Source organism: Hippoglossus stenolepis, chromosome 6, assembly GCF_022539355.2.
Source record: "Hippoglossus stenolepis isolate QCI-W04-F060 chromosome 6, HSTE1.2, whole genome shotgun sequence".
Classification (NCBI taxonomy): Eukaryota; Metazoa; Chordata; class Actinopteri; order Pleuronectiformes; family Pleuronectidae; genus Hippoglossus; species Hippoglossus stenolepis.
In genome coordinates this window covers 18,280,471-18,303,374 of record NC_061488.1, presented here as the reverse complement: position 1 = coordinate 18,303,374, position 22,904 = coordinate 18,280,471, and the positions used below count along the sequence as shown (strand labels likewise).

Here is a 22,904-nt window from a genome sequence, read left to right as displayed (position 1 = left end):
GTCCTGAGAGGAAAGATGGAGGACAGTATCAGCAGTGATGCTGATTTTATCCTCTGAGCTTCAAATAACTGGGACTTCTGTCTGTCACAAGCACAGATACACAAATCTGCATACCTGCACATGCACATGCAGGCAGGCACGTGCGCTGGCACGCACACACACACACACACACACACACGCTGTAACTATGTGGGCAAAGCCACATAGTGCCAATAAATGACCAAAGAATACACATATGAAGTCACACAGCAATTTTCCAGTCTAGAGGAGGATACAAATCAAAGCAGTAACACAAATACACAAATACACAAATACAGCTTTTTAAATGAATTTATAAGTTTGTCATTTAATCATTAATGATGTGTATTAATCATTTATTTATGAAAATATAATGAAAGCATTGGTGGGGTGATGCATATACCTGAATAGGGCAATACTACCTTTTTTGTAATAATGCTATTTCATAATAGCTTGCTTTTCTAATTTCTTAACTTTTCCTGGAATTTCATGACTGTGGGAACCAAGACACAAAAGCATGTTTAAACTACTTGCTGATGACCTTTGACCCTTAGTGACTTTGTTTGTAAGATTGTCATATGTTGGTATAAAACATTTCTTGGTACTAAGGACTGTATAAAGATGGACGATGCGTCTCCTCTTGTACTTAAAACAGAGGTCAAATATCCTGGATACAGGTGCCACCATCTTGCACTATTGATGTCATATGGAACCTGAGTCTGCTCGGTCGTGATCATGGTGGTATTGATCTCCCACAGACATAGGAACTCAACTCTTTCTACGTTAACTAATAACTAATTAAAACCAAACGTATCAGAAACATTAACACTTCACTGTTATAACAACTACCTAAAAACATCTTTAAGAAAAATGTATGTAATGTGTTCTTTAATGTTTTATTTTGGTCCATGTTCCATCCACTAACATAGAAAAGGCAGGATTTATGACAGATATTGCAGCCAACCACCAGGGGGAAAACCCAGTTAACTGCATTGACACTTGGATACATAGAAATGCTTGTTGGGAATGTCAGGTGGACAGATCAGAGTGAGCTCCACCACCAGGGGCATACACACAGGAGCTGTGTCTTATATTTGTACCAAAGAAAGTTTTACACAAGATGACCTCTTATGTAAAAATTGAAATCTCAAGGCTAGATCTGAAATTACACAGGAAATGTTTTCATAACCTGATGACGTGGCCTGTTGCCTCATAGCGGTTATCTGCCTCCACCTGCTGACAGTGTGTTAGACATGAGTTACACTGATGAGAAACATATGACCACACACTGAACAACAGTATCCAGGTTTGTTCCTTCGTGGAAGCTGCACATGATATGAGACACATCAGTGAAAAAGGGAGAAAAAAAAACGTGGGCTTTCCTTCTTTTGATGGTGAAGGGCCTGAGTTGATGTTGGTCAGCCATCTGGCTCATATTTCACGCCCTTCAAGTCTTTGGCCATTAAAATACCACACATTGCAGAGAGGAAACTCCTAAAATGATCCACTATTGTTTTTCCCTCTGTTGATGACGCATGAGTTTTAATTTGATTGTTATGTTTGTCTTTACAAATATTTGTGAATCAAGATGTTCTCTCATATTTTACCAAACATTGTAATTATAAGTCAAATTGAAATCCTCTGGGGCTGTAAAAAAAAAAAAAGGGAGAATTTCAGCTATGAATTAGGAAACCAGTCAACATCTTTGGAGGATATACTGAGGTCAGGACTGTGAACTGTGACGGACCAAGTTGAGGAATAAGGTCGTCAGCAAACAAATCCAAACAATGAAAGGCCTTCATTTCCTGTCTGAATACAGATTGTTTGGATGTGACGCATCTTCCAAGGAAAAGACATTAGATTTGGTGATGCAGCCACAGGAAATCTCTGAAATACCTCTGAAAAGATCAGGACTTATGAAAATGTTTTTTTTTAAAAAGCTTTAAATCTGGATGTAATGTTTTCTCCTCTCCACTCTCACTGTGACACGTTGTTTCATTCCCGCTCAGAGTTTTACAAAGGAAGCTGATCTAAGAGATATTTCAGTTCCTCTGCCAGATGAGGCTCATTACAAGGATCCAAGCTCAGATAATGCAACATAATGAATCTCTCACATTATGTAACACTGCAACATGCATCCTTCTGTTGATTGGCTTTAACACTAGTCTATATGGAACAGTGAATATTTAAGCCATCATATCCTTCAGTCTGTTCTGTTATATAATGTAGATGTTAAAAACCAGACAGGTATGTTTTACTTACACATTCTCATATATAAAGTCTAACATTAATTTAAAGTAATTTAATACAATATAAAATGATGCTGTCACCATCAGTCCTATTTTCAGAAGCCTCTATTCTATAAAAGGTGGAGCAAATTTTCAGTTAAGGAAATTCATTCTTAAGGTTGAACTTGATTCCGACACTCACAGTTTTGAGTCACATATTTAAACAAAAAGATAATAAAGAAGTTAATTTATGTAGCATGTTATCTGTTTGTCTCATTCCTATAGAAACGTTTTCTTAACTAATTAATGTTAGTGATTATGATATCCTTTCATTACTCTTCCCATCTAGGCTTATGCTGTAAACCTGTAAAGTGGCACAAGAAGACATATTCCACAAATAAATGCACATACAACTTTGTGTGAAATTGAGCAAGGCCACAAGGACAGAGGCTTCCATTCTCCTAAAACAAGCCCAGTTTCAAAATAAATCCCCAAGAAAAGAGTGTAAGGCAGGGGTTGGGAACCCTTTCTTTTCAAGGGCCTTTTCAATTTGTACAACATCTTTTAAAGGCCACACCAATGTTATGGATTCAACTGTGCCTGATTGGTGAGACATCTGAAGTCAAATGGTAGTGATGATGATGCTACTTGCTGCTAGTTTTCCAAACGTTTCCTCAGAACTTAACAGACATGTAGAACTCAAGCAGATGGAGGTTGTTGTGCCGAGCTTTGAGTTTATTTCATGGTTGTCTGACACATCAGCTCCACGTTAACAAATTTAAATAATTCTTATTTATTTTTCGTTTACTTTTCACATCCTGAAACTTCTGGCCAATTACCCAAATGAGTTTGCAGACATACCAGCTGATTCAGATACTCATAGCAGGCTTTTACTCTTGCAGAATAGGAATAACCCTTTGCTGTTGCGCTTGCTGCAGCGTACTGGTTAGTTGGGCAGTATCTGCTCTGTCTGTTGCTTTATTGTTGCTTTATCAACGAAAATTGTTTGTCCCTTTCTCTTGGAAAATACCATGTTCTCCATATACTCTTCTTAACAGTCTGATGACACATGTCACTGATGACATGTTTCCACTATGTGTTTGTCATGTTCACAGCTGGAAGGGTCCACCCTAAAGCTAATAAGTAAGTTGGTCAATTTATTGACCATTTTAAGTAATTATCTTTTATTACAAAAAAAGTAATTGAAGACATAAGAATTCTTTGCAAATAAATTACCAGAATGGATGGATCAAATAGTCTTTTGGGCCTCATTTAGCCGGACGGCCAAACTTTCCTCCTCCCCTGCTGCAAGGATATACCAGAAATTATTGCCCCCTATTGGCCATTTGAATACAATTTACATACTTGGTTTAACTAGACTGATGAGATAATGTCCATTTAGTTTTAAGGTGCACATTTTTTATATTTGACATTTCCCTATTGGTTGGGCTACAGATGCTTCGGATACAATATTCTAGACATTGTCTGAAAAGTAGGGATTGGACAAATCAGGAAGTAAGCTAAGCGCTATTTCTATAGTTTATTAGTCAATAATCCTGAAAAATTACAAGTTATCATCACGATTTTGAACATTGATGATAATAGACTGTTAAGGAGGAGACAACACAAAACAAGTTATATAACAGTTACTTTGCCAGGTTTTGTTTATCTAGCTCACTTTAGCTCACAACAACTCTAGAGGACAAATCAATAAACCGTCATAAAAACCATTCTGGGCCACTAACTAAAACTAACAAGAAAGTAAATATTGGATTGGTTACATATCAAATGGAAATGTGTTTACCACATCTACTAAAAGGTGCCCTTTGGAGTTTTCATATAAACAAACAGAAAGTCTGTTTACATTCAGTGTTAATATGCATCTCCTTCATCATAAAACACATTTGACTGCTCAAAAAAATCGACGCTTTAACCAGGTATCACCTGCTTTAGTGATGTGGCAGATCACTAAACTCATTTTGGAATATGATGACATGTTCTTTAATTTGGAGGAGGAGGTATTTTGGTAGGGCTTTACAAGAAGGTTTTTTTTCCCAACACACACTGAATGAGGCCAAACAGAAGGGGTGAGCCCGTGTGTGTGTGTGTGTGTGTGTGTGTGTGTGTGTGTGTGTGTGTGTTTGACAGAGACAGAGAGAGAGAGGGAGAGAGAGAGAGAGGAGGGAGAGAGAGGAGGGGGTATGTGTGAACACTCATTTAGTTTCTCCTCAAACGTCGCTGACTGCATTCTTCTCTTGGCGGGTGGCGAGAGCAGAGCATACGAGAGGAGAGAGAGAGAGAGAAAGAGAGACATACATCCAAATTGGGAGAAAGAGAGAGAGAGAGAGAGAGAAAGAGAGAGAGCGAGTCCGAGGAGAAGCTGAAACTTCACTGCAGACGCTCCTGCTCAGGTTGGATCAATCTCTAAAATATTCCTACAATATTCTCATGATGCTTGTGCGTAAATGACTTGTATGACAGTGCGTCAGCTTTCATCTTCAGCATCTATATTCTGTTTATTTGCGTGTTTTATCCAGTATAACTTTAAATACTTTAAACTGTTATTCGCACATGTAGCATTTTCTCTGCATTTCTCCATTCATCATTTTCCGTATAAACCCCGCAGGTCATATTATAGCGCGTGTTCCTATATAGAGCCAAAGCGCATGAATCGTTTCTGTTGCGATCGTTTGGTATTTTTTCCCCCCCCAAGCAAGTGAATTAGTAGCATCCTAATGTCCACACACTCTCCCCCTGTGTGAGACGGTGGAAATGTGGGATTGCAGCAAAGATGAAAACAACAACGCGAGGTTTTTGCGCGCGCGCGCACACACACACACACACACACACACACACACACACACACACACACACACACACACACACACACACACACACGGCACACCGCGGCAGGTTCCAGTGATGGTTCACTCCTCACGCAGCCTATTCAACTTCTGTGATAACGGCTTGTTTTCGCACGTGTGCTGCACATCACCCAGAGGAATTCGTTGGTCCCTTGTGCACCATATTTCCTCGAAGTGCTCCCAATAAGGAATGCACCGTGGAGGGTTGGACATCAGTCAGGACGATGATGTGCGCGGTGCCATTGCTGACCAACGTGTGTCCGAATGATGCCATTACGCAAGGGCGATGCACGAGGTGGATGCTTCAAGCAGGAACCCATTAAGAGATACAGGCAGACACATAGTTGAGTCATCTTTTTATTGACTGTAAATATTGAAGTGCCAGTTTGAAGGATGCACGTCAGGTCACCAAACCTGAAAGGTGACACCACTCCAGGACTGGAGCGGTGAGCCTGGTAGCACACACACACACACACACACACACACACACACACACACACACACACACACACACACACACACACTGCCCTCTCCATTGTAATGCAGCACATGCCTTTCACACCATGAACCATGTATGTAGGACCAGAAAAAGGCTTTCATGTGTAATGCAGGAGGGGGACCATTTCATTACATCTCATTTTGATCATAGACTCTATCATCCCCTATATGATGGTTCTGACAGTCATCTATGGACTAGAAGCATGTAGTGTACAGCCCATAAAGTGTATAATGTGTTGAGTGATGGATTATTATTATTATTGGCTATACAATTCCTATGCCAACCCAAGAGACTACTACTTTAGGCAGTATTGCACTCGTGAGTGTCATAATTATATGTGTGGTCATAGCAATAAAGCTAATGAGAGAGAGAGAGAGAGAATGTGGAGAGTGGGTTGAGAGAGAGAGCGAGAGAGAGAGAGAGAGAGAGAGAGAGAGAGCGCGTATGGTTTCGTGACGTAACGCTTTGGCAACACTGCCCGTGTGTATGTGTGTGTGTGTGTCCACGTGTCCGTGTGTGTGTGTCCGTGTGTGAGTGTGTGTGGGGGTGTGTGCAGCTCAGGATTAGATCCCTCACATCTAAACCCTCAAACTGTGTCATGTCAAACTGATGCTCAGTGAATAACCATCAGTAGTCATGATGAACGCAGTGACCGCCGCCACCTGCCTGCTCGTCGCCGGCTTCAGCTGCTTCCTCTACGGCAGCGATGTGCTCTTATCGCTGCTCCGTGTCTCCGTTGCAGAGCCCTCCATGCCGGAGCCGGGAGCTGCTCCATGGCGGAGCCCGCAGGGAGTCCCCTACACCGACCTGCAGCACATCGTCAACGCCGACGGACTGCACCTGTTCTGCCGCTACTGGGAGCCCGCCGGCCCGCCAAGGTTAGTGGAGGACGGAGCAGAAGCACTACAGTCTGTTGTACTGTGTGCGGGTGTGCGTGTGTGTGTGCGTGTATGCGTGTGTGTGTGTGTGTGCGAGCGAGCGCGCATGTCTATATATAGTTATGAGGACCTGTTTTGATTCAATAGCATCATTGTGAGGTCATTCTGACTTTGTGAGGACATTTTGGCAGGTCCTTACTTTTCCACAGGGTTGTTTTGGGTGAGGACTTGGCTTTAGGGTTAGGTTTAGACTAAGGTTTAGGTTAGGGTTAGGTATTTAGTTCTGATGGTTGGCTGTAAAGCTGCTGACCCCTGAAACCTTTCACCCCCTTCTAATTTTGGTTAGACAAGCAGTAACTACTGCAGGAAGTCAATGTAAATGGGTGTAATGTCCTCTTATGTAGATGAAACTGTGTGTGTTGGTGTGTGTGTTTGTGTGTGTGTGAGTGATGGAGTAAAGACATTTGGGTTAATTTTAGATGCTGTTTGAAATGGTTGTTCTTTCCTGTCGGGGGGAAAGTAATCCTGTTCACATGGTTGGTTTAAGTGCTGGAGTCACATGAGGAGCTCAACTTTAATGGCTCCTGTTGGCTCTGTTAATCTTTAGGCATGTGTGTCTGGGGTTCAGCTGGAATTCAAGCACACAGTGTATATCGGAGAGTCAGGAGAAAAGTATCACTTTTTTAAATGAAATCTATTTAAAATATAGAAATACAAGACAAACACAGATTTTCATTCAACTCATAGGTGTGTCCTATCACTACCAGCTGCTGTTTAATGAGCATATGACACAACTTGTCATTCAAAAAGAATTAAAGCTTGAGTTCATTTACGCTCTGTGATCTATAACAGCTTTAAAATCCACTGAAGTATGATGTATTCACAATTTTTTGGATGGTTCTGGTAATTGTTTGGGGTAATGCTAAATACTCCAGAGTTAAGGTGAAAGCTTTTGTGATGGAATCTTTCAAAGAAAATAAACTGTGGTTATTTCTTTATCTTCTGCCTATTCTATTATTATTATAGGGTATATACTGAGCTATAATACCTAGGTTACCTAGTCTAGTATTAGAGCAATGTATATGTAGTTGTGTGGTGTTGTACTTTATTTTGAAGAGGGTGTTTTAAATTTTGGATGAACTGTGTATGGCTCAAACCTACTCGAACAACCAACTCTTATTTTGAAAGATGCAGGTAAACATTTCCCGAAATCACATTTCTTAGGGTTCTTCAGTGTTGTTGAAATGTTATCTGTAAATTCATTTAAAATTGTTTACATTAGTAGAGTACATAATCCAACTTTTCCCTTGTTTTCAAACTCTCCTGAGTGCTGTCACCTGTGTGACGGGTCAAACAGCTCCTCAATCAGCATTTATCGTCTTCTACCCTTGTCACATCAAAACCCACATCACAACATTATGTTTTATTATTTTGTACATTAATCCTCCATTTAATCCTCATTTGGTGACAGTCTATAACTCAGTAACTGAAAAGTAATCTGTTAAAGTTCTACGAGCTGTAACTCAGTAACCCAACAGTAATAAATGCAGATGTAGAAGTTTGACCTGTGTCTATGCATATAACAACACACCATGCTCACATAAGGGGAGCTCATTGTTAGTCATATTGAAGCCTGGTCTGACCTCTTATTCAAGGAAACAGTTTACTTTGTAAGAAAAACCAGAAAGACATCATTGGGTCCAAAAGAGGCAAGAAAACGACATTAGGACATTAGCAAAAAAGCTAAATTAAATGGGATCAGTCTGTGGTAGCCTGTAGTAAATCTTTAGTCTCATTCAATTGCCCAAGCTCATTAAAAACATCATAATTATGTTAATCTCTTCGCAGTGGAAACCGACAGATGCACCAGTGACTCATATTGGGTCATGACCCCATTAGGAAAAACAAAACACGAGAGCAGTTACTCGTTTAACTCATTAAGTAAGTTAAAACATAGCCTACTTTATCTGCTGTGTGTTGAACTGTCAGGATACAACTTATTATACCGTGTTTAAAGGTGCTGATTGTACGTTGTCTCTGGTCTAATGGCTGAGCCTGGTGGTGATTTTGGTGTCTTGCTAAGACCTTCAGCCATCATTGCATTTATTAGACCAGAGCTTACAATATATACTCTGAGCAGCGCAAGAACGCCCCTAAGTGCCCAAACCCCCTTGCCTGCTCACATGTCTGTCTTCAAGCCAGAATGATTGACAACATGATAGCCAATAACAGCATATTACTGGAAGAAGATTGTCATTGTTTTTCCCTGAATTGTGCTCGTCATCACCTGAGCCTCCTGGGCTGAACATTTTAACTAGAATGGCATAGAGATCAAACCTTCGCCAAGGCCCAACAGTCTCCTTGTGAAATCTCATTTATATATATATTATATTCTAGAGCCGGCTAATTATTTAGATCAGTCCCCTAAACATGCCTGATTTTTTTTTCATCAAGATCCATGAATTACTGAGAAATCAAATGAAAAACAGCTCTCACAACATTAAAGAAAGTGACAGTCGTGCCAATCTGCAATGGACGTCTTTGTATTAAGACTTTAGATTCTGCTCGATCGATGGACAAAATTAATATGATTGAGGAATTGAAAAAACTGTTAGACTTTACAGATTCTTGAAAGACTGGCAGTTACCATCGTCTAGCAGGAAAATGAAACTGAATTGTCGAACCGTGGAGAGTCTAACCGATACCACATGTTTACCATGTCAATATTGACAAAAATTCAAGAAATAACACCTTTGTTTGGGTTGTGATGCAACTTCACAGTGGTGTAAACTGGTTGCAGCCGACCTGGTTGGTCCTAAGAGGTTTTCTTATAGTGGCTGTGTAGCTGGACTTGAAGTAATTAATAACTTTTAAGGAGCTCACAAGGAAAAGTACGATTAATATTGTTTCCCCCACATTTCTCTTTGAAAAACACGAGGAAATGCTGGTTATCAAGTGCCAACATCTGTCTCCTCACACCCATAAACCCTTGTGTTTTGGAGATGGTCCTTGCTATTGACTGGCATTATATCGTCAAACCCAATGAACAACATCAGATTTTTGTTTGTAAAATCCTGAGATTGTGACTCATCAGGCACTGTTGTCTCTTTACCAGAAAGATACACAACTAGTTGATTGATGTGTTCAGTTTATTAGAGAAAAAAAAGCGTATTTTTATTTTATTAGTGATATCTGCTGTCGGAGGCACTGTGACTATGCTCCTCCACCATGCTTTAAGCCAGAGAATGACTGAACACAGATGTCCCACTTCAACTCGCTTCCAAACCACATTGTTACTGTTGACGCAGGGCGAGAGCACAGATGGAAAGAGATGTGACAGAAGCTGAAGGCCCACAAAACATCTGCAGTCAAGACGTGACTCATTAAAACACACATCCTATTTGGTGCTTGCCCTGAGCTTAGGGTATGTTTGCAACCGACATCCTCCTCCGCCACTATCTTCACAGTCTGGTGTTCTCAGCAGTTAGGGCCTCTTCCTCCTCCATACACTGTAGTTCTTCAATGTATCAGATTATTGTCGTCTTGTTGTTGTTCTCACAGGTTGATTTTTGACCTTTTTGTTGATTCGGCTTCCCCCTCCCTCTCTCAGGCTGACTGTACAAAAAATGTGGAAGTGCATGTTGTAAGTTCAAGTACATAACTAGAGAGCTGGCAAAAGTGACGCAAAAACTATCATCTGATAGAGTATATATCGCAGTCCAAGCATCACACGGTGGGAAATTAAACATTGTTCATCTTCATATACTATCGATATTGTAACAATACAAAGTGGGTTGAAAATCGTCAAAGTTCCCATCTACTATACGTATGTACCTTCGTTCCTGTTAAAGCTTGCACCCTCTGACTCCTGTTCATTCCTGGAGATACGTACCTTCAAAAAAGTGTTTTGCTTTTCCTTCCAAATAACCAAATGCTGGTGATTATTTTCCTGCACATCATGTATTTTGGAAGTAAAAGTCTGAATAGCTCCAGGCTTAAAATAGCTGCAGATCTCTATGTGCTGTAACAGTTTTATAGCTGAGGCTTTGGATCGCTTATATAAGAGCTTTTTCACTGGAAGCCAGACAGTGACTGTGCTAAAAATGCATGCAGTCATGGTACAGTGTAACATGCAAGAGTCCATGACATCATGATGTTCGTCAACAAGCGGGTTTTAAAGGGTGATGGCCATTATTTGTTTATTGATGCTGCAGATATTTTGTGTCTGATTTGTGTGTAGTGGACCTGAATTCAAAGTTGTAATTGCTGCACAATGTGAGAATTATTCTGTTCCTCTCAAATGCGCATACATCACAGTGGAAAAGACCCAAAAGCTGCATTTAGACTTTCACCGTCTCCTTAAATCCTCCACTTAAACCCAGCTGCTGCTGCTGGGTTGAGGAAGGTTTAATGCAGGTTTTTATTGGGTGACAAAACAGAAGCTATTTATTAAAATCACATTCTCACTTACACCATATTGCTAACGTCGAGGGTGAGGTTCTTATGTAATATACACTGATTCACGAGTCTTAATTTGTTTTCGTTGTTTCATGTGTCAGATTGTTTTTATGGTCCTGAGTGATCAGCATCTTCTACTACCATCTTAACACATATAAAAAGTTAAAAAGTTACCAGATTTGAAAACAGCTGAACTCAAATCAAACACTCCTGGCTGTTGTCTATTGTACATACTACTACACCTTTCTGTTTCAACATAAACTGTGATGTTTCACAATAAAAGAGCTCTCACTGGACTGGATGATGGATCCTCCAGACTCACAGCTTCCCACTCACTGCAGCAGTCAGATTAGTGATTCAACACAATGTGACACAGCGTGTCAGAGCCAAATCGATGAAATCAGAGGGTGCGTCGATGCAGCTTCGCCAGAGGCTTATACCATCACTATAAGTTTTGAAGTTACAATGGGGTTATAGCCACTGGTATGAAGTAGTGCAGTGCCCGTTGTAAACCTGGAATGGGCTGTTGGTTTGGCCTGTGGTGATGCTGGTTGCAGCTTTCTTCATGAAAGATGTAAAAGTGTACTGCAGTAATTGAGCTGGGGCAAGTAAAGACCGACTGTAGGACTCAGTCCACAGAACCCTGAAGCTGCACCTTTACCACTGCTGCGCAAAGAGCTGTTCACCTGTTTATTCAAAGATCAGTGAAGCTCGACAGTTGATGTTGATGGTGATCAACGTTTATTAATTGAAAGTATTGCTTGTCCTAATCACACCACAGCCACTGGCAGACAGAGGGTTTGCATATTAAATAGGAAGTATAAGTTGTGGATGGTTTTAAAATGTTAAAATGCAAGTTTCAAAAGATCTGTATTAATCTTTATTCAAAGATTAATACGTTTTTTTATGTTTATAGCTTGTATCTGAAGAAAAAACGAGAACATTCAACTTTTGTGATAAGAGGAGTTTCATATCAGCCACTGCAGCAGCTGGTGCAGTGATAAGCTCCGATGATCAAAGAAAACTCCAGACAGCAGATTCACAGTTTGACAGTCTGTTCAAACAGCAGCCTGCAGGGAGCTAAAACTCAAACTCTTAACACAAAAGGTTTCAAAGTGATCTATGCATGGAATTTATGGATGATAATAGTCATGTGTGATCATATAGCAGCTTCACATTGTCGTTATCACATCGGCTGAGTCTTGTGTGTTTGTGAATATTCATAAAGATATGAGCATAAGTTTGCGTCAAATGGTTATTTCATTGATTTAATTGGGTGATGATTATTATCTTGGAGCTGCAGTGCAGGACTTAAAAGTTAACGTCGATTGCATTAACAAAGAAGATTACACAATTCCTACTAACCCTGTCAGCTTAATAGTTTGACAGTTACTGACTCAACTTCCTTACTGTGTGGGGTGTTTGTCTAGCAGGAATGTGGATTAAACAGAAATATTAAATCCCACAGTTAGAGGAGGGGAACCACCAACACAGAGCGTGTTCTTTATGACCTGTGTGATATGACAGGGCGGCTTAGAGGCATTGGCACAGTTGGATGAATGTAGTTGGTTTTTACATTAATATGTGGAAATCAAATAAGATAAATGCTTGATTTAAGTTTGTTTGCTATATGAATGACCTTAGCAGAAATCCAACCATTTCCCCACCGTCTTTGTTTATTTTACCAAGCCTTTGTTTTTGTAGTTTAAATTTGAACTGTCTGACGGTTTTGTGAATGAGTAAATCCTGAGCCGTGGGGCCAAAAGGTCTCAAACATGAGACGGTGGCCACTTTGCAAAGTTTCCTTTTTTTATCTAAAGTTATATAATGTGACGAATGTGGTAGATGAATGATAGAACAGGTTCACATAAGCAGGTGAATGTAGGTGATAGATCAAAACACTAAAACAAATACAGACTGGACACTGGACATACTTGTAAATGACCTACGGGGACAGAAATGTCATCAGCAAAGGTCAGTAGCTTTGTAAGCTTTAATAATAACTGACATATACTGAGAGGGCAAAACATCGGTGTCACCTTCCTGGTATTGATTTTTGGGGTCACTCACTTGCTGCACACTACCTGCACTAGTCTCTGTTCTTTTCTCCTTTCACAAATGTTACGTTAAAAGGGAAACTCTACGTGATTCATTGGACATTTAATGATTTTGGTGTTTGTTTTAGTTTTGAAGGCAGTCACTGGTACTATCACATGAACTACAGTTTTAGTGCTGCTATTTTGTGGAATAAGCATGGACTTGTTTGTTGTTAAGATTTCTCTATGAACAAAAGCTTATGTAAATGGGGATAGGACACGGATGAGTGTAAAATGGGGTCAAAGATCACAGGAACCAAGAAGTGGGTGAAAGGTGGAGGGACGGAGCAGCAGCCATGACCGACAGGCCGTCCAACCTGACGTCTGACTGAGGCTGTGAACCCACATGGAGGCCTGTGAACCAGCCAATGAATTTTTGTTTTTAACACAAATAACATGACACTTATATTTCTATACAACTGACAGTTACAAACACCCACACACACAGCTTGTGCATATGGGTCCTGTTGCAGACGATGTTTTCGCTGATGGTGTCTGTATTAGTTTCCTTCCCTCTTTGTGCTTGTACGTTGGGACTATTTAATGTCCCTGCTGCTCATTGCCGCCGTTAGGCTCACCAGCGGAGGACGCTTTACAAATTTAAAAGCTTTCCAATGGCTCCCTTTTCCTGCCTCTGCCTCAGGGCAAAATTTAGCTGAATAATGCAGACCATAACGTTTTTACGGCCACTTGTATTTCCATAAAATTGACTGAGTAGGTGTTTTCAGGTGCCCGCTGGGATCATTTGCTGGGAGTTAATGTGAAAAGACTGACACTTGTATTCACAGTAACTTCATTATAATGAATTCAATAATAATGTAACAGTGAGTTATAAATCCTGCATCAGTAAGAGAACTGGCTACAGTGTAAATAGGTATCAAGGTATTCTCTATAATTATTATGATTTCCATAAATTAGATGGACTTCTCCGGCTACGCAGATATATTAAAGATTAGGATAGATTGAGGGTAAGATGCTAACTGTGGGAAGAGTCTAACGCTGCACCAGCAAGTGGAGATAAAGTGCCAAAAGGACATTTAGCAGCAGTGGAATCAGACACAGTTTTTTGTTTTAATTGAAGCAGATTTGTATCAAATGAAAAGATAAAATATTTTTCCACAATCTCTTGTTCTGCTTCTGCATGAAGAGAGTTTGGGTGTGTTATGTAATGACCGAGAAGGTTCTTGGTTTGAATTCCAGTTAGGCCGGGAACTTTCGGCATCCAACTGTGTGGGTTTTCTATTCCAGTTTCTTCCCGCAGTCCACATACATAGAGATTGGGGTGAGGCTAAACATAGACAGTGGGTGTGTATGTGAGAGGGAATGGTTTGTGTTTGTATGTCAGCCAGACTCTATTTATATAGCGCTTTTTACCAGTATTATCCATTACTCAAAGCGTTTTACAGTACATTTCGTATTTACCCATATACGCACACATTGACTGCACATCTATAGGCTGCACTTTTTCTATTACACACCATTTATACACCCTCGCCACAGCCATCGGGGGCAATTTGGGATTCATAATGCAAGCTGGAGGTGCCGGGAATCGAATCACCAACCTGGTTATTGACGACCCAGTCTACCTCCTGAGCCATAGGAGTGCCCCCAAAGGAGAGGCAGTATATATAATGTATGGGTTAATGGATCTATGCATCCACTGATGAAAGTGTGCTATGAACTTATGATGACACCAGGTTTGCATTCACTGCTGAGATAGCAGTATCAGTTATCATGCAGTTTTGAAGCACAAGGGAACTATCAAAAAACTGGATTTAAATGAAATATATAGTGGTAGGGCTGAGGGGTGAATTGGGACAGGGCCTTTGTGTCCTGATAAATACACACTGATGAGATTCAATGAACTCCATTGTGGGCCTTTTGACCTCTTCTCTCTGCACTGAGGAAAAATGTTTTCCTCTGTATTTTATTTAAACTGAGTCTGAATCCGCAGACAGTTTCCCTGCTGTCTCTCAGCCTCTATTTCTTTTCATCAGATGGCAATTTCCTCTGTCTCGCTCTTGTGTTATTTTGTCTATGCAACACACACACACACACGAACACACGAACACACACACACACACACACACACACACACACACACACACACACACACACACACACACACACACAATAACTTCCTCATTTCTGGCTTTTGTTTTCATACCCCTCTGTCGCCCTTCATCCCTCGCTCAGACCCCATTTCAGCTTACTGTAATACAGAACAGCTCTGCAGTCCAAAATACATCACAACTTTGTCCGAAGCTTAGTGATGTAGTTACTGATGTATTGTAACTAATTGTAAGAGTGTTGGTGATCATATGAGATAACCACAAATATGCCAGCCAGCCATGACATACTTAATAGCTCTTTTTTCTTTATACTATGCTATTAACTCCCATTAAATTGTTTTTTTGAGAAAAGTTTTATTGAAGAAAGGCGAGAAGCTCCTAGAGGTGACTTACTGGCAACCACTGCTCCTAATTGGACAATTCGTACCCAGTGGTCTTTAGTCTGAAATATGTCCCCTATGAAAACTTCAAGTTTAATGGACTACGTTAGAGGTGGTTGCTTTTTGTCCCCATAAATTGCCCTAAACAGGACTGTGCACACTCACACATACCCACACCCACAGAGTCTTAGTCCATTAATCAGATTAACATGCCAGTGCTTGTTCTTTCTTTCTCGTCCTCTGGCTCCTGCCAAGTCAGGACACATGGAAACTGAACTCTCCACTGTTCATGTAGCACTACAATATGTTTGTATAAGGCCACTACAGCAAAATCTTATTACACTATAGCACTCAGAAGAGTCCATACCTCTGCCAAGGCCCAACAGTCCCCTGATGAAACCACATTCAAATTCACTAAATCCAGATTTGGATTTGGATCTCCAATTATCACCCACTCATATATATCAGTCCCCTAACAGGCCAGATTTTTTAATCAAGATCCGTGAATTATTTCCTGGGAAATTGGGGAAAATGTCAAAAAATGCCCTGATCTGCGACTTTGTCGGGATCTGCTCCAAAATTGAATGAGTTCTTCTTCTTCTTCACCACACAGTCGCAAATGCTTAGATGTTACTATGCTGACTGTTTTACATTCAAGTATATCTCAGTCCGGCATGAGAGTGTGCCAGCGAGTCAGCATAAACAATACCTGGACAGATTTTGTTTTTTTCCTCCATTGTGCCTGCAGGCAATCAAAACGATTTTATCTTTCCTTCAGTTTCACCGTTGAACATGGAGAATGTGGCATTTAGGCATAGGAGGTTTGTGAGTCAGCACTGCATGAAGGGTATCAGGGCATTGGCTTTGATTTGGGCCTGTGTTTGTTTGGAGTAGCTGTGAGTAAGGCCAGAGGGAGGACTAAACTCTCACTACCGCTCACTGAGTGTTTTAATAAGGCTGGTTATAAGCTGTGTTGTTCCAACAGCCCTGAAACAGTGTGGGAGACGAGTGGGTCTCCAGTTCCCATGAGAGGGTGAAGAGAGATAATGAGTAAGAAGAAGGAAAAAAGTCAATTTTTCTTTTACCTGGAACATCAAAAATACTTCAGCTTCACACACAATAATGAATATAACCTCTAACCAGACTAGTCATGAGAGTATGGGGAGTCGTGCAGAGGATGATGTCACTCTCAGCCTATACTAAAACTTTGGAAACGTGTGAGAAATAATTCAAGGTAGGGACCGACCAACTCAACATCTCTTCCGACTACACCTTTGGTCAGAAGATGATGGCCTAATAACCATCATCAACTCTGTGTTAAAGAAAAAGTTAGTTGCCCTTATATATTGCACTTACATGTAGCACTTTGGGGTTGATTGCACTTATTGTAAGTCGCTTTGGATCAAAGCGTCAGCTAAATGATATGTAATGTAATGTAAATCATCAGTTAGCCAATAAAAATCATATGATATAGCCTCTCACAGACATGTTAGTATCAATGTTTATGTTTGCCAATAAGCAATGATATGAAAGGTCCTATTTTACAGAATATTGCAGAAAATGCATTTATGTTTACATTTTATTTAAAGAATTATGTTTATTTTCTTAATGGATTCTGCCATGTTAGCAAGTCTTTCAACATACGAGGTGTGAATCTGAATTTGAACTTGTTCCAAGAAAATGCCTGTTGAGTCTCAGCAGACCTCTCTTAACAAAGTGCCGCGCTCAGTCAATGTACTGCTAAGTCCTGAATGCCATCACTTGTCTGCAGATGCCTGCAGCTGAATGGATGCAGACATCTGCCAAGATTAGATCTCACCGCAATTAAATGCTTCAAAGTTTCAAAAAAAATGCAGATGTGATATTTTGGGTGGATGGAGATAATCTTAGAGAAAGATAGAAAGAAAGAAGCACATTATAGCTCAGTGTAACAGTTTGCGATTCACTGTACAGTCGTCTTTATTATAAACCCATAGACATGTGTGTTACAGAACATTATGTCTGTACAAAGACGCTCTTTCACGCACGCTCGCACTCACACACACACACACACACAGGCACACACACACACACACACACACACACACACACTTAGCCCACAGCGATGGCTTTCTAAACGGAAGGAAAAGGCGTGAAAGTGGAGCCAGTTGCTTGTGAAGCCTGATGAACAGCTACTCTTATGCTGTCCCCCCTCCACCACCATCCACCACCATCCTAGCTCACCCTCTCACTCACTCTCTCTCTTTGTTTCCCTTCTTCTCTTTCCCTGATTGAAGCTCTCACGGGCTCCTCAGCACGGCTGCTAATAAGAGAAAACAACACCAGAGCATTTCAGAGCTGCTCCGCTGTAGAATACGCTCGGATAAAAAAAACCAAAAAAACCTCTGGTCTTAGAGCCGATTGTGTCTCTATTATTTAGCTAAAGGTAAAACTTCCATTTTGAGGACGATACTTTACAAAATCCCTTGTTAACCTTTTCTGTTTCTATCATCTCTGAAATTGATTGAATAAGTGAAATTAATAAAGGATTATGTTGTTACATAATACCTTCATGAGAACAGCATGTGTTGGACTACCAGTGTCTGTCTTAGCCTTAGAGCATGTTTGACAAATCACTAATTACTTTAACTGTTGCGATGCCTTAAAGTCACTGAAGACAAAGACAGCGTTGTCCTTATGGCCAATCACCAGGGCTCTTTGATGTCAGCATTAATTGAAAATGTAATTTCCATATGACAGACACACACCCACTGTTGGAATAAGGCGCAAAGAAGCTGTGCACATTTTGCACAGTTTCCTAAACATTGCACTAAACGAGTCATACTCAAGTATTGTTATAAAATGTGTAAATGTCATCTCTCTGTGTGGAGTTTGCATGTTATCCCCTGTGTCTGTGAGGGTTTTCTGTGGTTACTCTGGCTTCCTCTCACAGCAGGATGCAGATTAAAGGGATAGTTCACCCAGAAACGAAAATTCCCTCGTCATCTACTCACCACCATGCCGATGGAGGGGTGGAGTCCACAAAACACTTCTGGAGTCTCAGGGGTAAACTTTGTAGCAGCCGAATCCGTCACAATTGAAGTCAATAGTGACCAAGACTTCAGACGTTAAAAAAAAAAACATGCCTCCATACAGCCCCGACATTCAAATTCGACTGGTAAGAGGTCATTTACACCATGTTTTCATCCTAAAAATCCAGTGTCTAAGCTAGCAGACTTAGGTACACGATGGTGTGACCGAGGGTCCTTGAATGCACCTTGTAGGAAGATTTCAGAGGACTTAGGGTTAAAACACAGTGTAAATGATACAGAATTTTCATTTCTGGGTGAACTATTCCTTTCAGGCTGCATCCAATGTGGTACGTTTTCACTTGAAAATGCATTAACTCTGCTGTGGATATGCCCGCCATACACACTACTCCAAAGTTTTAGAGATGCTAAATGGGAGAAGTTGGGAAATGTTGCTGGCTCAGTGAGTTCGTTTGATAACTCCAGGGCAGTAAGTTAGTCTGCGTGGGCAGGAACAGAGATGTTTGGAAACGATGATGTACTCTCACAACCTCTTGCTGTTTGGGTCTTTTCGGTTACGATGTAGCCTTCGCTAATTTGTCAGGCTCCTATCACATGACCCCCGTCCCAAAGAAAACAACCAGTATTAGCCTCGTTTACCAGTGAAGAACGCAATATGGATAATTAATTACAAGTTTTGCTAAATTGCTAGAAGCTGCTCAGTCAAATTCTACATTTTACTTTTCCTTATTGCTGCTTCTCATTTGTAGCCTAGGTCTTTCTGCTAACTAACAACCAAAAGCTTCCTGTTTACACCAGCATGCCCAGTGGAAATGACTGGTCACGTGATATGTGTTTTCAGGGGTCTTCGTATGGATGGGGATTAAAACTGATAAGAAGCCAAAGCGCTCATGTTGTCGTTTTAGTTTGACAATGGTGTTTTTAAACTAAAACATAGTAGTGGGTATGTAGCCTCAATTGACTATAGGTGTGAATAGTGTGAATGGTTGTTTGTCTTGCCCAATGACAGCTGGGATTGGTTCAAGTTCGTCCCACGACGCCTAAAGGTTCAGCGGTATGGATGGATGGATGGACAGATCAGTGACAATATTAAAACAGGCAACTGGTTTAAATGTTATAGCTGTATTTATCATTATTTTTGTGTTTATTAATTTGGGTGGTTCTTTATCTGTTTCATACCTTTTTAGACTTGTTCTGCTGTAACACATGATTTCCCCCTGGTTATAAGAAAATTATAATAACTACAAATCCCTTTTAGCCACAGAATGAACAAACCAGAATTTCAGGATAAAATGTGGTCACCATAGACAATATTGACACAATAAGGGCACATTATAATCCATAAATAAATATGATACGATCATGTTTAAACATCCAAATTAATTTCACAGATCTGCATAAACTGTGAAAACCTTTTTGGACGACAGTTTGGCTTTGCCTTGCTTTGGCACAGCTTAGCCTCAGAGGAGAGAGAGTGACGTAGAGAGAACATCTCTATGAGCAGAGTCGAGATAAAGAGAAATCAGCCAGCCGAATCTCTCACAACGTTGTTTACCTGTGAGTCAAAATTCCGGCTCATTTTACTGCATAACGTCAACAAAAGTGGTTCTTTCTTAAACCTGCTGTGAGGATGTTAGACCTGAAATGCTTAATTCCATGCAGCTTTCTTTTTTATATTACTTTATAAATCACCTTTAAAAAGAACCTGGATAGAAACTGCTGCCCTGAAGAAATATCTGCATACCGCATAAATGTTGCTATATATTTTAATAGATCCTCTCATAAAACCAAACTCTAGGTTCCACAGTTTGAGGCCAAGAGATATTAAAAAAAAGCGGATAAAGAGTGCAGGGGTGTCCTGGCTGTTTTCTGTTATGTGTGGGTCACATTTGGGTTTTTACTGGATTCCCTCAGTGTGTGTTTTAAGCCGGGCAGGTAGGCTTGTGTTGAAGCAGACAGACGGACAGATGGATGAAAGCTGCTGTCTCTAAAAAACACAGCCTGTGTTGCTCTCGGTCTCTGTCTTTGTCTATCAACCTTGAAATGATCTTTTTCTTTTATCATCCCATCTTAATCCGCGCTGTACCGACACAGCACTTTATCAGCAAATCAAGGAAGCACAGCACGACACTCTAATGCAGGACGTTTGCTTTTTGTATGAGAAAAAGAAGTCAAATTTAGGAAAATATGCATTTATGAAATGGTGACTAAACATTTTGTCCATCCCCTCTTCTTCTCCTCTCAGGGCTCTGGTGTTTATTGCCCACGGAGCCGCAGAGCACTGTGGGCCGTATGATGAGATCGCACAGAGACTGAAGGAACTGTCCCTGCTGGTGTTTGCACACGACCACGGTGAGTCGCAAACACACACCTTGCATCACATTAATTCATGCATACACTTACACCTACACCCATGGCTGTCCTCGTATAGTCATCAGGGGTTCACACGCTAAATAGCTTGTGCACAAAGAGAGAATGAAAACTCATCATCCCCCTTTCTGTCTGATAACAGTCCTGAGTTAATGTCGAAGACTGTCAGACACAAATTAATTAGTGTTGGTGGCACATTGTTCCATTGTTCTCCTGCAGCTCCACTCTATGTAAGTGTGTAGGTGGTTTGCACAGAACAAGTGACTATGAAGTTGGTTTGACTGGTTTGAATGGAATGTCTGACTCTGTTCAGGTTTCAGTGAAATTACTGGATGAACTGGTTCTGAGCTCTAGAAACACAGCAGATTTCTATGTTACAAGAAAACATCCGCCACAGATATTTTCTTGCAATAAAGGTTTGAAATATTGTTTTTAACCATCTTAATGATGGATTGTCAGTCAGACATTACGTCTGCCGAAATATTTCCTCAACAACGGAATTCAACAAGTGTGTGTGTGAGTGGTCATGTGATATGTGTGTTCAGGTGTGTTGGTATCAACAGAGATTAAAACTGATATGGAGCCAAAATGCCCATTGCTGACTGAGATCTTTTTTAGTTTGAGTGTTCAATCAAAAACATAGTAGTATGGATGCAGCCTTAATCTATGTTATTCATACGGAGAAATGTGATTTGTGTTTTTCGGCTGATATAAAGAAAACCTGTTTTCCCACTATAGTCTTCGCTGTAGTCAGAAAAATTAGAAATGTGCTGATGAAAAAAGGCTGGAAAGAAACAGAAGAGGACACAGAGGCATAACACAAAACTGTTGGGTGTGTAGTAATTAAGGAAAGGCATGCCAGTGTCTTCCCAGTGAAGCTCAGAGGCGAAGCTCTGTCGTTGTACTTGGCAGGTTTTAGACAGGAATGTGTGAACTCATGTGACTGTGCGTCAGTGCCATGCTGGAAAAGAGCAGCACGCGTGTTCACTATCACAGATCAGCAAGACGAGAGGGAGAGAGACAGGATGAGAAATCAAAGCAATGAAGCCGCAGCAATAAGATGAGGGAATATTTGCAGAGGTGGAGATCTCAATGAAAAGCTGGCTGAGATAATAAAACAGGGAGTGAATGATGAGGACGACTGAGGCCGCACACAGAGGAGCAATTTGTTCAGCGGCTCGCAGTGAAATGTCACACTGTTAAATGGAAAGTACTGAACTGGAACAAGTCCCTGTACACAGTAGTCCCTCATCTATCTCCCTGAGACACACACACACACACACACACACACACACACACACACACACACACACACACACACACACACACACACACACACACACACACACACACACACACCCAGGGCAGCTCCAGATAGAGTTCAGCAGTCAAGATCTTTAACTTATTCTTCCCACATCACACTTTCTCTTGTCTCACATGCATTTCTTTCTAATTATAGGACTTTGAGGTCTTTTTCATTCACAGCCTGCAAAGACTGGAGGTTTCTCCCACTGGGCACCATACTGCCTCTATTTGCCAGTCAACATTATTTCCAGAACAACCTTCACATTTCTCTGACAAAAACTCAAATCGTAGAGCTGACAGACACAAGAATTTTCCTTTTTGTAGAACGAGAATGTATGCATGGTGATTAATGAATGTTTTGTTCTATTTAAAATCCAATTTATTATCAGACAATGGGGAAATATTCATTGTGGATGTGCTTGATACTGTATCGGCGTAATGTGGCCTGGTGATGCACAAATTAATGGAATCTTGACATTTAATCAGATCAGCACTTGCAAAGTCTCTGACCTCATCAGTTGTTGCAAAGATTGTTTTTCTCACAGCTCTGATTGGATTAGAGAAACTTGCCCCAGAGCTCATTTGTCAGGAATAATGTTAATATTCGTTTGTTACACTGCACGGTGACAAAGCCGTGCAAGCATGGCATTGTTTTTACACCTGTCTGTCTGTGGGATTCAAACTGGGAACGTTTTTCTGTGAGGCGA

The 22,904-nt window shown here is 40.7% G+C and overlaps 1 protein-coding gene across 2 annotated transcripts in view; it reads left to right on the top strand.

The window, feature by feature from the left end:
- Positions 1–4,439: 4,439 nt before the first annotated feature.
- Positions 4,440–22,904, top strand: part of mgll (monoglyceride lipase) — a 41,904-nt gene continuing 23,439 nt past the window's right edge. The window contains exons 1-3 of one of the 2 annotated variants that reach the window (XM_035158824.2): positions 4,440–4,657; positions 6,352–6,487; positions 20,768–20,874. In XM_035158824.2, coding sequence (XP_035014715.2) covers positions 6,360–6,487; positions 20,768–20,874 — 235 coding nt within the window. In that variant the 5' untranslated portion in view covers positions 4,440–4,657; positions 6,352–6,359. Of the gene's footprint in view, positions 4,658–6,112; positions 6,488–20,767; positions 20,875–22,904 lie in introns of those variants that run through there. The other variant, XM_035158825.2, reaches the window with a different exon arrangement.